Source organism: Maniola jurtina, chromosome 26 (assembly GCF_905333055.1).
Source record: "Maniola jurtina chromosome 26, ilManJurt1.1, whole genome shotgun sequence".
NCBI lineage: Eukaryota > Metazoa > Arthropoda > Insecta > Lepidoptera > Nymphalidae > Maniola > Maniola jurtina.
The window spans coordinates 6,555,085-6,568,586 of NC_060054.1; the positions used below are offsets into that span (position 1 = coordinate 6,555,085).

At 35.6% G+C, this 13,502-nt stretch overlaps 3 protein-coding genes and 1 long non-coding RNA gene across 6 annotated transcripts in view; 3 read left to right on the plus strand and 1 right to left on the minus strand.

The window, feature by feature from the left end:
* Positions 1 to 1,064, plus strand: part of LOC123878392 (spectrin beta chain, non-erythrocytic 2) — a 117,172-nt gene extending 116,108 nt beyond the window's left edge. Inside the window, exons 83-84 of the mRNA XM_045925589.1 lie at positions 353 to 446; positions 906 to 1,064. Coding sequence (XP_045781545.1) covers positions 353 to 446; positions 906 to 1,020 — 209 coding nt within the window. The 3' untranslated portion in view covers positions 1,021 to 1,064. The remainder of the gene's footprint in view (positions 1 to 352; positions 447 to 905) is intronic.
* The window catches only part of LOC123878311 (zinc finger protein 345-like), a 349,298-nt gene that overhangs the window by 216,433 nt on the left and 119,363 nt on the right, over positions 1 to 13,502 (plus strand). The window lies entirely within an intron of this gene.
* Positions 3,141 to 5,535, plus strand: LOC123878406. Its single transcript, XR_006798821.1, has 2 exons — positions 3,141 to 3,268; positions 5,354 to 5,535. It is a non-coding gene; the product is annotated as an uncharacterized LOC123878406 (long non-coding RNA).
* Positions 7,927 to 13,502, minus strand: part of LOC123878306 (zinc finger protein 569-like) — a 30,026-nt gene continuing 24,450 nt past the window's right edge. The window contains exons 5-6 of one of the 3 annotated variants that reach the window (XM_045925459.1): positions 11,021 to 13,379; positions 7,927 to 8,003 (exon numbers count right to left, since the gene is read on the minus strand). In XM_045925459.1, the coding sequence (XP_045781415.1) occupies positions 11,065 to 13,379 (2,315 nt within the window). In that variant the 3' untranslated portion in view covers positions 7,927 to 8,003; positions 11,021 to 11,064. The remainder of the gene's footprint in view (positions 8,004 to 11,020; positions 13,380 to 13,502) is intronic. The other 2 variants (XM_045925460.1, XM_045925461.1) reach the window with 2 other exon arrangements.

Sequence of the window (13,502 nt, forward strand, 5' to 3'; positions counted from 1 at the left end):
TCTAATCGGATCTAACTCCGAAATTCGTTACGCATTAATCCGATCTCTGATCCAAATCCAAGCTATTCAGTGCACATCTTTGACATATCTACCTGCATCATACGTCCGATTTGAATCCGAGGCACATCCGAGATTCCGAATTGTTCTCACGGATGACGGAGAGAACTCGGATGACGGTAGTCGGAGCTAGTGCGTAACAACCATACAAATAGTTCTATGACTACTTCGGCACGTATTTTCACGGATTCGGATCGGATGCAGTGCGTAATCGCCCTTAGAAGTTAGAACCCAAAGACCTTGTATAGTCTATCCGTTTAGAAATGTCCTATAACGTATGATATATGTTTGACAGCATACGGTGGTACCGCCAGCGGTGGAGGCACTCGGCCCGCGTCCGTGGCTGGCAGTGGGGGCTCCCCCGCGTTAGACCAGAGACCTGCGTCTAGGTAAGTTAAGTGCGAGTCAGACTCGCGCACCGAGGGTTCCGTACTCGGGTATTTTTTCCGACATTTCGACAAGATATATCAAAAACTATTATCCATAAAAATAAATAAAAATCTGTTTTAGAATGTACAAGTAAAGCTGTTTCATATGATACCCCACTTGATATAGAGTTATCTTACTTTGAATATTGAAAATACTTATTTTTTGTTCATGAACACCTTTTAATTTTTTTGTGATGTACCTAACCACAAATTCACGGTTTTCGGATTTTTTTATTCACTTGTGCTATGAGCCTACCTGCCAAATTTTATGGTTCTAGAGCAACGGGAAGTACCTTATAGGTTTTTTAACAGACAGACAGACATCAAAGTGATCCTATAAGGGTTCCGTTTTTCCTTTTGAGGTACGGAACAGTATAAATTTTTTAACTTTAGACATTCTAAAGAAAAGACATTTTACAGGTCATCTGGAGAGTCGGAACTGTCAGTGGGAGGAGGCACGAAAGAGAAGAAAGACAAGAAAGGAGTCTTCGGAGGTCTGTTCAGCAGGAAAAAGAGACCCCAGAGTCACATGTAAATTGACACCTGTAGCTGTCAAAAAATCATGTAAAGTACTACCACTTTTATAAGTCATCATTATTATCAGCCTGTGGACGTCCACTGTTGGACTTAGACCCTATAGAGCGCCACCACGCCCGGTCCTCAGCCTTCCTCATCCAGCCACTTCTCGCCAGCCGCTTTATATCGTCGGTCCATCGTGCTTTTGCAAGTCGCATCAGCAAAATTCGTTTCAAATTCAAATTATTTTTATTCAAGTAAACTTTGCAAGTGCTTTCGAATCGTCAAAATAATCTACCACTGGTTCGGCATGCCGTTCCTACCGAGAAGAACCAGCAAGAAACTCCGCGGTTGCTCATTTCAAGTATTCAATTTTTGCGCAGAAAAACGTTACTTAACGCCGACTAAAACCGAATGTATACCACTGAAATATAGACCTTATTGCTTGACGTTAAGATTTTAAACACAAAAACAACAGAGACTCGTGCTGTCTCGCTCATAATTCGCGCGTACAAAACATGGCGCGTAGGCAACAACCAATAGCGGACGGACGCGCGCTATGATTGGCTGAGATATTTTCGCGCCATTCAAATTTTTTTTTAATTTCTGCGCAGGTACATCGATGTTACTTATAAAAATGGTAGTACTGTTATGTAATTTTATTAACGTAAGTCTTATTTGGCCACAACGTCAATGTTGCCAGATTATACTACTTATGAATGTATAATTTAAGTTTTTTTTTTAATTTTTGTTTTTAAAATTACAATTCTTGTCCATTCGTGCCTTTATATCTTTATATTTAAATAAAAATAAATGTAGATATTTTAGACCAAAATGTATGGTCATTTTTTAGTGTTTAAGAAAAGTGCCTTGAATCGCGGTTTGAATTTTTGTAATGCACATAGACTAAAGGAAAAAGAGTGATGGTGGAGTGGTTACAGTCAATGTGGGTAACTTTGGAAACCCGTCAATGTCAATTTTGGTCAGTTGGTTAGCCCAGGCGGTCAAAAAACTCATAGTCAACCCTTTAATAATATAATTAGAATTCCACAATATGCACTTCGTCGTCAAAAAAGCCGATTTTAATAAAGAAAAATGCCATTTATTGCCGTAAGAATCACAAAAAAGTTATAAAATAATTTCCAAAAACTTATTGCTAAAATTAATACGGTAAATACAGCTTGCACGATACTTTTATGAAAACATCCGTCCATATTTTTTTCCTTTGGTCTATGTGGGGTTATGATTTTTTTTATTATGAAAAGTAAGTTTCGGCAATTAAATTAAGTCACAAAAAGTTCTGGCATAATAATAATATTATATTTGGTGTCAACATTTTTGTAAGTATTTTTTTTTCTGTTTGTGTCGAAAGACATTTTTTTTTAAATACCATTTCTTTTAAGAGATTTATGGTCGAAATTAATAATAAATCTATATTTAATCCATCGCTATGTTAATTAGCAGCATTATTATTCATATTTTGTAAACAAAACATATCTGTCTACAATATAATTTTAATAAAACAATTATTAGACAGATACTTAGATGGATTATTATTAATTTAGGCCTTTGGATAACTATAGACTCCATTTTAAAATACATTCCGTAAATGATTAAAACATTCCTTTTTGCATTTGTTTATTACGAAATAATCACGTAAAAAGTATTATATACAATTGACAATAAATGAAAAAACTTACGTTTACTTACGTGAACGAACTTAGTTTTAAGGCAAAAGTAATTATAACTATTTTTATTACATATATTGTTAAAGAATAATCTTTTGAAAAATGAGATTTTTGATCTTAAATAAAAAAAATCATGATTATTTGATAAAAATGTTTTTTATTTACACAAAAACTCCAATTTCGACACTCGCACATGTATTAAGAACTTTGTTGTGATCGGTTATTATCAATGTTAATTCATTAAAGGAAGGATTGCAATTGTCCTATTCATTGCAACAAAGTTCTATAATATGTGCTACACGAAGTACAATTTATTGAACCACCCATACTTAAATAATAAATATTATACAATCGTTAATTTTTCCGAGTTTAATTCAAGTTATTTATTGAGTGTCGAAATTGGTAACTTGGTAATTTGACTAAAGGAAAACATAAACGGACTATCCTTAATAATGAATGACCAATTTCAAGAGAAAATCAGGTTTAACACGAATTTAACTATTTATTAACAACAACAAATTAATAACATTAATGGAAATAATATGATATTGCTATAGTGGACGATCTTGCTGCAACTGTGTATCTGCCGTCCTAAAGCTAAAGTGTCGTTAACTACCAAAACCAAGTTTCGAGATATGATCAAAAAAGCGCAAATTTATAAAGAAATGATGCCATTTGATAACTAATAAACGTATACAAAACTTGAAACTATAGAAATGTAGAGCAAACAGAGCACTTTCGAATAGCTGTATTTTTAAGTTTCTAGAGTAAATAATAATTATAGCAGGAGAGTTTTGGCTTTTTAGTCTAGCATTTTTTCTAACAACGGCTTATGTTTACATAACTTAAATGTCGTTAGATTACCCTTTAAGACGTTTATGGCTTGGATTGCATTTACTTTTTTTATCTTTTTACGGAACTTCAAAAAGTTATATAATTCCTAAAGTAAAATGACTCTAAAAGACTTTAACGACATTATATGTTAGGTTATGATCCTAAAAACTATCAATAACAAAACACTTAAATGCGGTTCTTGTAATTTAAACACATTTTAGTCTAGAAGAATAGAAATGATTTGTTTACAGTAGCGTTTTTTGGGGAGACTTGCTAAACTAAAATGTGGCTTATTACAAAAGATCGCACCGTAGCGACGTTTTAGGTTAGCATTGTTTATAAATGTTTGAGGTTTTCCAATGAAGGTAACGGTAACTACAACAATTGAAAGAGCGTCAGTCCGAAAGTGCCCATGCTCGTCTAGAATCTCTGTTATGTACCGATGAGCAGTCAGTGATCCCTGTTCACGAGCTCCTCCAGTCCGGGAAACACACACAAGTTCGTATTTCCGTCGATTGACATGCCACCCCAGAACATGCTCGATCTTCCGCCATATTCTACTCTTTCTTCTATGCAAGCCTGAGCAAATCGTTCGCCTTGTCTTCTGTACACTCTCTTTCGCCCGTCATAACAAAATAAAGATACTCTTGTTTCATCCGAGAAGAGTCCAGCCCTCCATTGGTCGAGGGTTCAGCTGTTGACATGCTCACGGGCAAATTGCAACCTTTCCCTGCGATGCTATGCAGTTAATTTCCGACCCCTAGCAGGTACGCGGACCGCAATTTTCTTCTCTCGCAACCTTCTTCTAATCGTAGACGTGCTCACTGTAGCTCTGCGAACTTCTCGGAGCTGCCGTTGCAGCTTAACGACATAAAGGAATCGATTGCGCGAAGAAGATATCACAATAAAGCGGTTGTCTCTTTCGGATGTGCAGCATTGTTGACCTGATCCATGCCTCCGGATGTAGCCCCTAGTCTCTTGAAACCGTTGGAATACCCGCTGCACGGAAAAACGACTCAAATTAAGTTGCCGTGCCACATCACATTATCGCATCCCTGATCGCAGTAGTACAACCACTTGAGCGGCTTCTTCAGCAGTAGTGTCCACCTTGAGGGTTAGTTTTCTTGCAGTCACCTTGACTTACAATGCAATGACCTTATTTTTTACTTATACTGGCCATTTTATAGCCCATGAAGTTCAAACAAGTCGTGGTCCCTATAATGAGGATTTTTGCAACATTTTCTTTGACGTACCGTATTCAGAAGGTTTATATCGTTTATGAAATTTAACTATTGTTTGATAAAAGTTCGTTAAACGTTCTTTGCATTGATATCAATACTGTTTGGGTTAGATGTACGGACAAACGAATACACAATAAAGTTACAACCTGGCGAGATGCGGGAATAGTTAGAGACATTTAAGTTAAGTATTGCGGGATAGAGTCATTTCAGTCTAGGAAACAATATTTTTTTGCAAAATATAACTAAACTGTAACGCGTTTATGTGTGATTAAAGACATTTTAGTCTAGCATTTTCGTTTAAAGACATTTAAGCTATGGAATTTAAGAAAAAAACCTTGTAGCAATAAAAATTAACGCCGCTTAGAGACATTTTAGACTGGCAATGTCAGTTAAATACGTTTAAGTATTGTTATTATATAAACAGGTAGTTACTTAACGACGTTCTTCATATTGCTATATCAAAAACTACAGCAGCTAGGAAAATACCGGTTAGATTGGTCGATAGAAAAAAAAATTCTGAGTAAGATAGTGTTAAAAAGTCGAATTTGACCAAATGTTGGTTAACGACGTTTTAGCTTGAGGAGGGCAGGTATAGCAAGAGTCGGAAGAGTTTTTGCTGTCAAACGTGATTAGAGATGCGTAACATATCGGCACTTCTGTAGATAAACCAGCAAGTCCAGTAGATATTATAATCCAATAGGAGAGTTTAGATTCAAAACCCAACCGTGTTGTTAGCATTAAAAAAACTGTAATAAACGCTAAATAAACTTTTAAAAAAATAATCTCATTAGCCCTTTTTTAAATGGATGTATTTGTTCGAGGGTTCTGTCTATATTTTTCTTTAGTCTGGGATTTATTAAAAAAATAAGTATAAGTACATACCTACTTTTTGAGACAAGCCTGAAAAGCCGTTATTAAATAAAGCAAACATTATTTTTATAATGGCTGAATTAGAAAATAGAAAACGAATCACTGTTATACAGTCAAAATCATATTTTTTTTCTCTCGATTGTTTTAAGATTAACAACTGGGTACTGAAACGGGGTCTCTCCGTTACTCGCTACATACAAACGTAGTTCGTCTCTCATTGTAATACTAACCAATCATACTCAATGGAATTTTGTAGAAACGTTCCGGAAACTAATATCTATGCCTGTGGTATTCCAGATTTCCGTTACAATATTTGGTTTCAAAGTTACGCGGTCTTAAAAATTCACATACAAATCTTTGAGCCCCTGTAATTTTAAAACAACATATTTTTACAAAAATCTAAAAACCACAGGCACAGATATTAGTTTCTCGAATATGTCTGCAAAATTTCATGGACTTCGGTTGCTTAAAATTCAAATGAAATTGAAACTACGATTGTATGGAGTAAGTAATGGAGAGAGCCCTGTTACCTAAATAGGACAACCTCAAATATCGACTGTTTTTTCCTTCTCGTGTTCTGACCAACTGTCTGAACTGAGTTCTAACGACTGATTTCTAATTTGATACAATTTGTCAAAAACAAACTTTTCAGTATTCAGATGTATAACAATAAAGGTATGATTCCGAACTCGGCAACAAGCAGCAGTGCTGTTGCCGCAGTGCTGCCAAGAAGGTGCTGCCCAGCAGTGCTGCCTGCCGCGCTGATTTCGAGCAAGGCGGCAGTGTCGCTCTGTTCGTGGTGATAAGATGTCGATTGATGACCAACTTTTATTTATACTGTTGGAAGTGGAAGAAGATGACGATGATTTGTTGTTGCTTTATGCTAATAGTGAAAGAAAAGCAACAGATTCGTCCATTTGTTGTCAATTTACTTGTCAACATTCACGTATATATTCTTGGTGCGGCGGCAGACGCGTCACTACTGGTCTGTCGCGGCGGCAGGGCGACACTGACGCGCAGCAGTGCTGCCGCAACATTGCTGCCGCGACATTGCTGCCTAGCTCGGAATGTTATCTCATAATATAAGCTCATAGAGATTGTATGGGGACCAGTAGTGCCGCGACAGCACTGTTGCGGCAGCACTGCTGCGTGCAGCGTGGTTCGGAATCATACCTTAAATACTTATTATAGTTGTTATAATAAATATCAATTTGATCATTATATTCTCTATGTTAAGTTTACTGTTTAATATAAGTAACTAAGTACTTGTATGAAATATATATTTTGCATAATAATTCTTTTGTTTTATTTCTTCTTTCCTCTCCAATTAATTATTCATTTATTCAACTTATTTTTATTCAATTAGACTTTTACAAGTACCTTTGAATCGTCAAGAGCATCTACCACTGGTTCGGAATGCCTTTCCTACCGAGAAGAACCAGCAAGAAACGCGGCGGTTGCTCTTTTCAAAGATTTGATATACAATATTATGCCATGTATAAAAGTACTTGAATACATACTTGCCTATTATACAAGTGTAAATTAGAAATTTATAACACCCACGACAAGTGAAGGTTACAGTAACTAAAAAAAGACTGAAAAGACCTGATAACTTTCAAACGGCTGAACCGATTTTCTTGGACTATTCCGCGCCTACGATCCAAAGTATCTGAGTTTTCTAAAACTTCATTTTCAAATAAATAATTATGTATCAAGGCAACGTCCATCTTGACAGCTTGACATTTGTCAATTGACATAATATTATGAACCTAACGGTTATTCAACCTTCTTATCTACAAGAAAACTAGAAAAGAGCTGATAACTCTTAAACGGCTGAACCAATTTTTTTGGATTATAGCTAAGAACACTCTCGTTCAAGCCACCTTTCAAACAAAAAAAAGTGAATTAAAATCGGTTTATTCGTTTAGGCACTACGATGCCACAGACAGATACCTACACAGACACACAGATACACACGTCAAACTTATAACACCCCTCTTTTTGGGTCGGGGGTTAAAACAAAGTCGCTTCCCGCCGTCTGTCCCTCTGTACGCTTTTGTCTTCTAAACTACGCAACGGATTTTAATGCGGTTTACATCAATAGATAGAGTGATTCAAGAGGAAGGCTTATACATATAGACGAATACTGTTTTGTGTTAATTTGTTGAAATATGAGGATAATTGTTTAAGTTGTCGCAATAAATCAAGCCGACTGAGAGCTTTCATCGAAAATGCCGTCTTTCTTCACACAAATATTATAAGACCGATTTGGCTGAAATTTGGAATGGAGATAGATAATATCCCGGATTAGCACATAGGCTACTTTTTATCCCGGAAAATCAAAGAGTTCCCACGGGATTTCGAAAAACCTAAATCTAAAGAAGTAACTATGCGCCTTTTTTCTAAACCAGTGTATAGATTGTTACGGCTATACTCATATATTTAGTCGATGGAGTCCCTATGAAAAAGGACCCCGGATGAGTTCGAAACTAATCTGCTTTAAGGTGCATGCGACGGGCCTGCCCGCGAATTTCTAATTTAACTTGGTTTTTCGCAATTTGTAAACTAATACGACAACGTAGGCTTATGGCATTTTAATTGCGACAATGGCAGTATCATCCTCACAGGTTTATATAAAAATCTTTACTTGAAAGGGTCCAGTTTAAGAAATTAGCTATAGTATCGACTAATTTGTGAGTAACTCATTTCTAACTCATTATTTTGACTAATTTCTTAAACTAAACACTTTAAAAGAGAAATAAAAGAATTAATTTGAAAAAAAATATTTTTTATTTGATATCTATATCTTAGGCACTATTGGTAAAAAATATAATAAAAGACATGTAAACTATAATTAAAATTAATTTCAACTTAAAAGCTAGTTTTAACAATAAAAAAAAACATTATAAAAAGGAACTCAGAACTTAATTTAGATTTATTAGACAATATTAACTTAAAAGCTAGTTTTAACAATAAAAAAAACATTATAAAAAGGAACTCCGAACTTAGTTTAGATTTATTTCAAAATATTTCTTTTTCAGGCACAATCGGTAAAAAAAATATAAAAAATATGTAGGTATAAAAAATAAAAATAAAATAAAAAATTATTAAAATTGATTTCATCTTAAACAAACTTAGTTTTAACAAAAAATGTTGATTGCATTATAAAAAATGAACTTAAAATTTAATAGATACTTACAGATTTATTATTGATACTTAATATATTTATTTTCTAGCAACAATCCATACTAATATTATAAATGCAAAAGTGTGTCTGTCTGTCTGTCTGCTACCTTTTCACGGCCCAACAACCGATTCTGATGAAATTTCGTACAGGGTTAGCTTATATATCCCCGGGACGGGCATAGGCTACTTTTTATCCTGAAAAATCAAAGAGTTCCCACGGGATTCCCAAAAACCCATCCGCTTAACCGATTTGTATGTTTGGTACCGCGGTAGCTAGGCGCCTCTGTAATTGACATAGGCAACTTCTTATCCCGGAAAATCAAACAGTTCCCACGGGATCTTATAAAACCTAAATCCGCGCAGACGAAGTCGCGGGCGTTCTCTAGTCCAACATAAAAATGTATGATTAAAATTAATTGCAACTTGAAAGCAAGTTAAAAAAAATCTATTACATTGTACATACAACTTAATATAGATTTATTTGGCAATGTATTTCTTTTTCAGGCACAATCGGTAAATAAATATAAAATATATGTACTTATATCAACATTGATTATAATTATTTGCAACTAAAATGCAATTTTTAACAAAAAAAATCTCAACTACATTATAAAAAAAGAACTCATAACTTATATAGCTATATAATATAATAATAAAATTCATAAATGGTAAACAATAAAACTATAATTCAACCATCTAATAGTACATTTGAGACTTCGTCTGTGTTGGTGTTAGCTGGCGGGCGTGCTCTGCCTTTTTGGAGTGTTTTTTTTGTTTAAACTGACTGGAAAGCGCTCTAAGGGGGTGCCGTGCGTGTGTCGGCGAGCGCCGGCACAGACGGGGTCCATACTTGTATAGTTTATCTAACTTGTTACAAATAACTACAAACTTGACATTGGCTAGTCATTGTAAAAGCCAGACGAGAAAAAAAAAACTATAATTCAACCATCTAATAGTACATTTATAATGCTAAAAATGTAACTACTTAAAAATTTGTAAACAAAATAATGACAATGTAACTGCAAAATACTTTATATTAATAATCTAATTATCCTAATATTATAAAACATAGAAAAATATAGACTTTGGGAAACCATCCTACAGATGTGCCTCAAACCGGTTTCATTAAAAAGGCAATAATGCGAAGATGGTTTTAGAGTTTAGACCTCTTAAAAATCCATTAATACACTTCACGGGTATGCGCTAGTATTACAATGTATAAAAATACAATCTATAACTATGAGCCTCGATAGCTCAACGGTTGAGGAGCGGACTGAATTCCGAAAGGTCGGCGGTTCAAACCACACCCGTTGCACTATTGTCGTACCCACTCCTGGCACAAGCTTTACGCTTAATTGGAGGGGAAAGGGGAGTATTAGTCATGATTAGCATGGCTAATATTCTTTATAAAAAAATAAAAAATAACATTTAACTAACCACACTATTTTCCACAAAAAAAATTGCTTCTACATTAATCGGAGTATCACACTAATATTATAAAGGCGAAAGTTTGTGTGTATGTTTGTTACTCCTTCACGCAAAAACCACTGGACGGATTTGGCTGAAATTCGGAATGGAGATAGATAATATCTTGGATGAGCACATAGGCTACTTTTTATCCCGGAAAATCAAAGAGTTCCCACGGGATTTCGAAAAACCTAGATCCACGCGAACGAAGTCGCGGGCATCAGCTAGTGTGTTAATAAATCTGAATGGAATGAGCTGGAAGAAAATCGGTCGGAATCACACTAATATTACAAAGGCGAAAGTTTGTGTGTGTGTGTGTGTGTGTTTGTTACTCCTTCACGCAAAACCACTGGACGGATATGGCTGAAATTCGGAATGGAGATAGATAATATCCTGGATTAGCACACAGACTACTTTTTTTTTCTTTAAATCTGGCTTTACTCTGATTAGCCAATGTCAAGTTTGTGATATTTTCAAGTTATTGAATTTATACAAGTATGGACTCCGTCTGCGCCGGCGCCCGCCGACATACGCGCGGCGCCCCTTTAGAGCGCTTCCCAGTCAGTCCCACCACCAAAAAACACCAACTAACACAAAAACTAGCCACTCTTAACAAAAAAAAAAAACACTCCAAACAAGCACAGCACGCGCGCCAGCAAACGCCATCACAGACGAAGTCCACAGACTACTTTATATCCTGGAAAATCAGAGTTCCCACGGGATTTCAAAAAACCTAAATCCACGCGCGCGAAATCGCGTGCGTCAGCTAGTAAATGATTAAAGTCGGCGGTCCGCGTTAACCTCAATCTCTGCTCTGAGTTTCACATGCCTTTTAATGTGGACCACAAGGCAGGCTTTGTTCGCAGTCTTATACGTGCAATAATCACATGACAGCATATCACCCGTGTGAACACGCATATGCATCTGCAAATTGCAATGCCGGGTGCATTTATAATCACACAACTTACATGAAAAACGCTTTTCGCCTGTATGAGTTTGCATATGCCTTATCAACTGACTGGTGCGTGTACACTTGTACGCACACAGCTTACACGCAAACGGTTTTTCACCCGTGTGTCCCCGTATGTGCGTAATCAATGAATACGAGCGGTTGCATCTAAAATCGCAGTACGTACACGCGAATGGTTTTTCACCCGTATGAATCCGCTGGTGGTTCACTAAATCGATTCCGGAAGTACATTTATAGGGGCAAGTCTCACAGGAGTACGGTTTGTGACCGGTATGAATTAACATATGCTTTTTTAAACTGCTGTTTTGTGAGAACTTCTTTTGGCATACATGACACTTAAATGCTTTTTTCCCAGAGTGCGTTCTCATGTGTCTCGTTAGATGACTTTTTAATGCAAATTTAGAGTCGCATAACTCACACGCATACTTTTTACCTTCACTCGAGCTTTCTGAATCAAAATTTTGAGTTTCTAAATCAATAATGGAGTTTTTCTCATGTGTGGTGCACATGTGCTCTTTCAAATGGCTTTTAGAAGAGAACTTATGATCGCAAAGTTGACAAGTATATCTTTTCTCAATAAAGTGTGTCTTCATGTGTCTCGTTAAATGATTCTTTAGTACAAATTTGGAGTCGCATATTTCGCAAACGTACTTTTCGTTTACGGTTTCTATAACTGATTTTTGAGTTTCAACGCCTGTATTGGAGGGATTTTGTGTGTGAATCCACGCGTGCTCTTTCAAATGACTTTTAGAAGAAAACTTATGATTGCAAACTTGACAAGTATATCTTTTCTCAATAAAGTGTGTCTTTATGTGTCTCGTTAAATGATTCTTTAGTACAAATTTGGAGTCGCATATTTCGCAAACGTACCTTTCGTTTAAGGTTTCTATAACTGATTTTTGAGTTTCAACACCTGTATTGGAGGGATTTTGTGTGTGAATCCACGCGTGCTCTTTCAAATGACTTTTAGAAGAAAACTTATGATTGCAAACTTGACAAGTATATCTTTTCTCAATAAAGTGTGTCTTCATGTGTCTCGTTAAATGATTCTTTAGTACAAATTTGGAGTCGCATATTTCGCAAACGTACTTTTCGTTTACGGTTTCTACAACTGATTTTTGAGTTTCAACACCTGTATTGGAGGGATTTTGTGTGTGAATCCACGCGTGCTCTTTCAAATGACTTTTACAAGAAAACTTATGATCACAATATTCACAAGGGTAAGTTTTCTTAGTCGTGTGACGTAACATGTGCCTCTTCAAATCGCATTTAGCTTTGAATTTTCGTTCACAAAAGTGACAAGTGAACACTTTCTCACCGCAGTATATTTTTATATGTCTCATCAAATTGCCTTTTGATACAAATTTGGAGTTGCATTGTTCACAAGCGTGAGTTTTATCGCTTTGATTCGGGGTTTTCAAAACTGATTTTTGTGTTTCCACATCACCACCAGACCCTTTCTCGTGTGTGAGGTACATGTGTTTCTTCAAAAGATCTTTACCCATAAACTCATAATCACAAATTTGACAAGAAAAAGATTCCTTATCACCCGAGTGAGTTCTCATGTGTTGTACAAAAGAAACATTATCTTCATTCTCGTATTCACATAAATTACAAGCAAAGGAGTTTTCACCAAAGTGTATTTTCATATGTCTGTATAGATTATCATTGTTATCAAACTTTGAGTTGCACAAGCCACAATTCACTCCTGCGTTCCTGTGTTTTTGCATGTGTAGATTCAAACTGTGTCTAAGTTTAAATTTGTAGTCACAGAATTCACAAGTGAAATATTTCTCGTCTTTATGCTTTCTCATGTGCACGGTTAGACTGATATTTAGTTTACATTTATAATTGCATATAGTACAGGAATAAGGGTTCACTATATCTTTTTTAGTTTCACGCTTCACCAGTAAATTTTTTTCTTCCTTGTCTGTCTCCCAAAAGTTACTGGATTCATTGTACAGTGTAAGATTTTTCATTGTCTCGAATTCAAGTTTGTCTTGAAGCTTTTTCTTTTTTTTAGTTGATTCTGTATCTAATTTTGTATCTGTTTCAGTTTTGTAGTTATTTTGTTCCATTGCATGTCTATTACTCCTTGTTATGGTTGGATCTGGTGCCATGCCTATTAAAGAAAACTATGTTAAAAGGCTTTGAAGATTTTGGCCTACCTAGTAGTCCGCCATTTTACTTTTTTTTAGAGTTCCGTACCTCAAAACGAAAAACGGAACCTTGATCACTTTGTTGT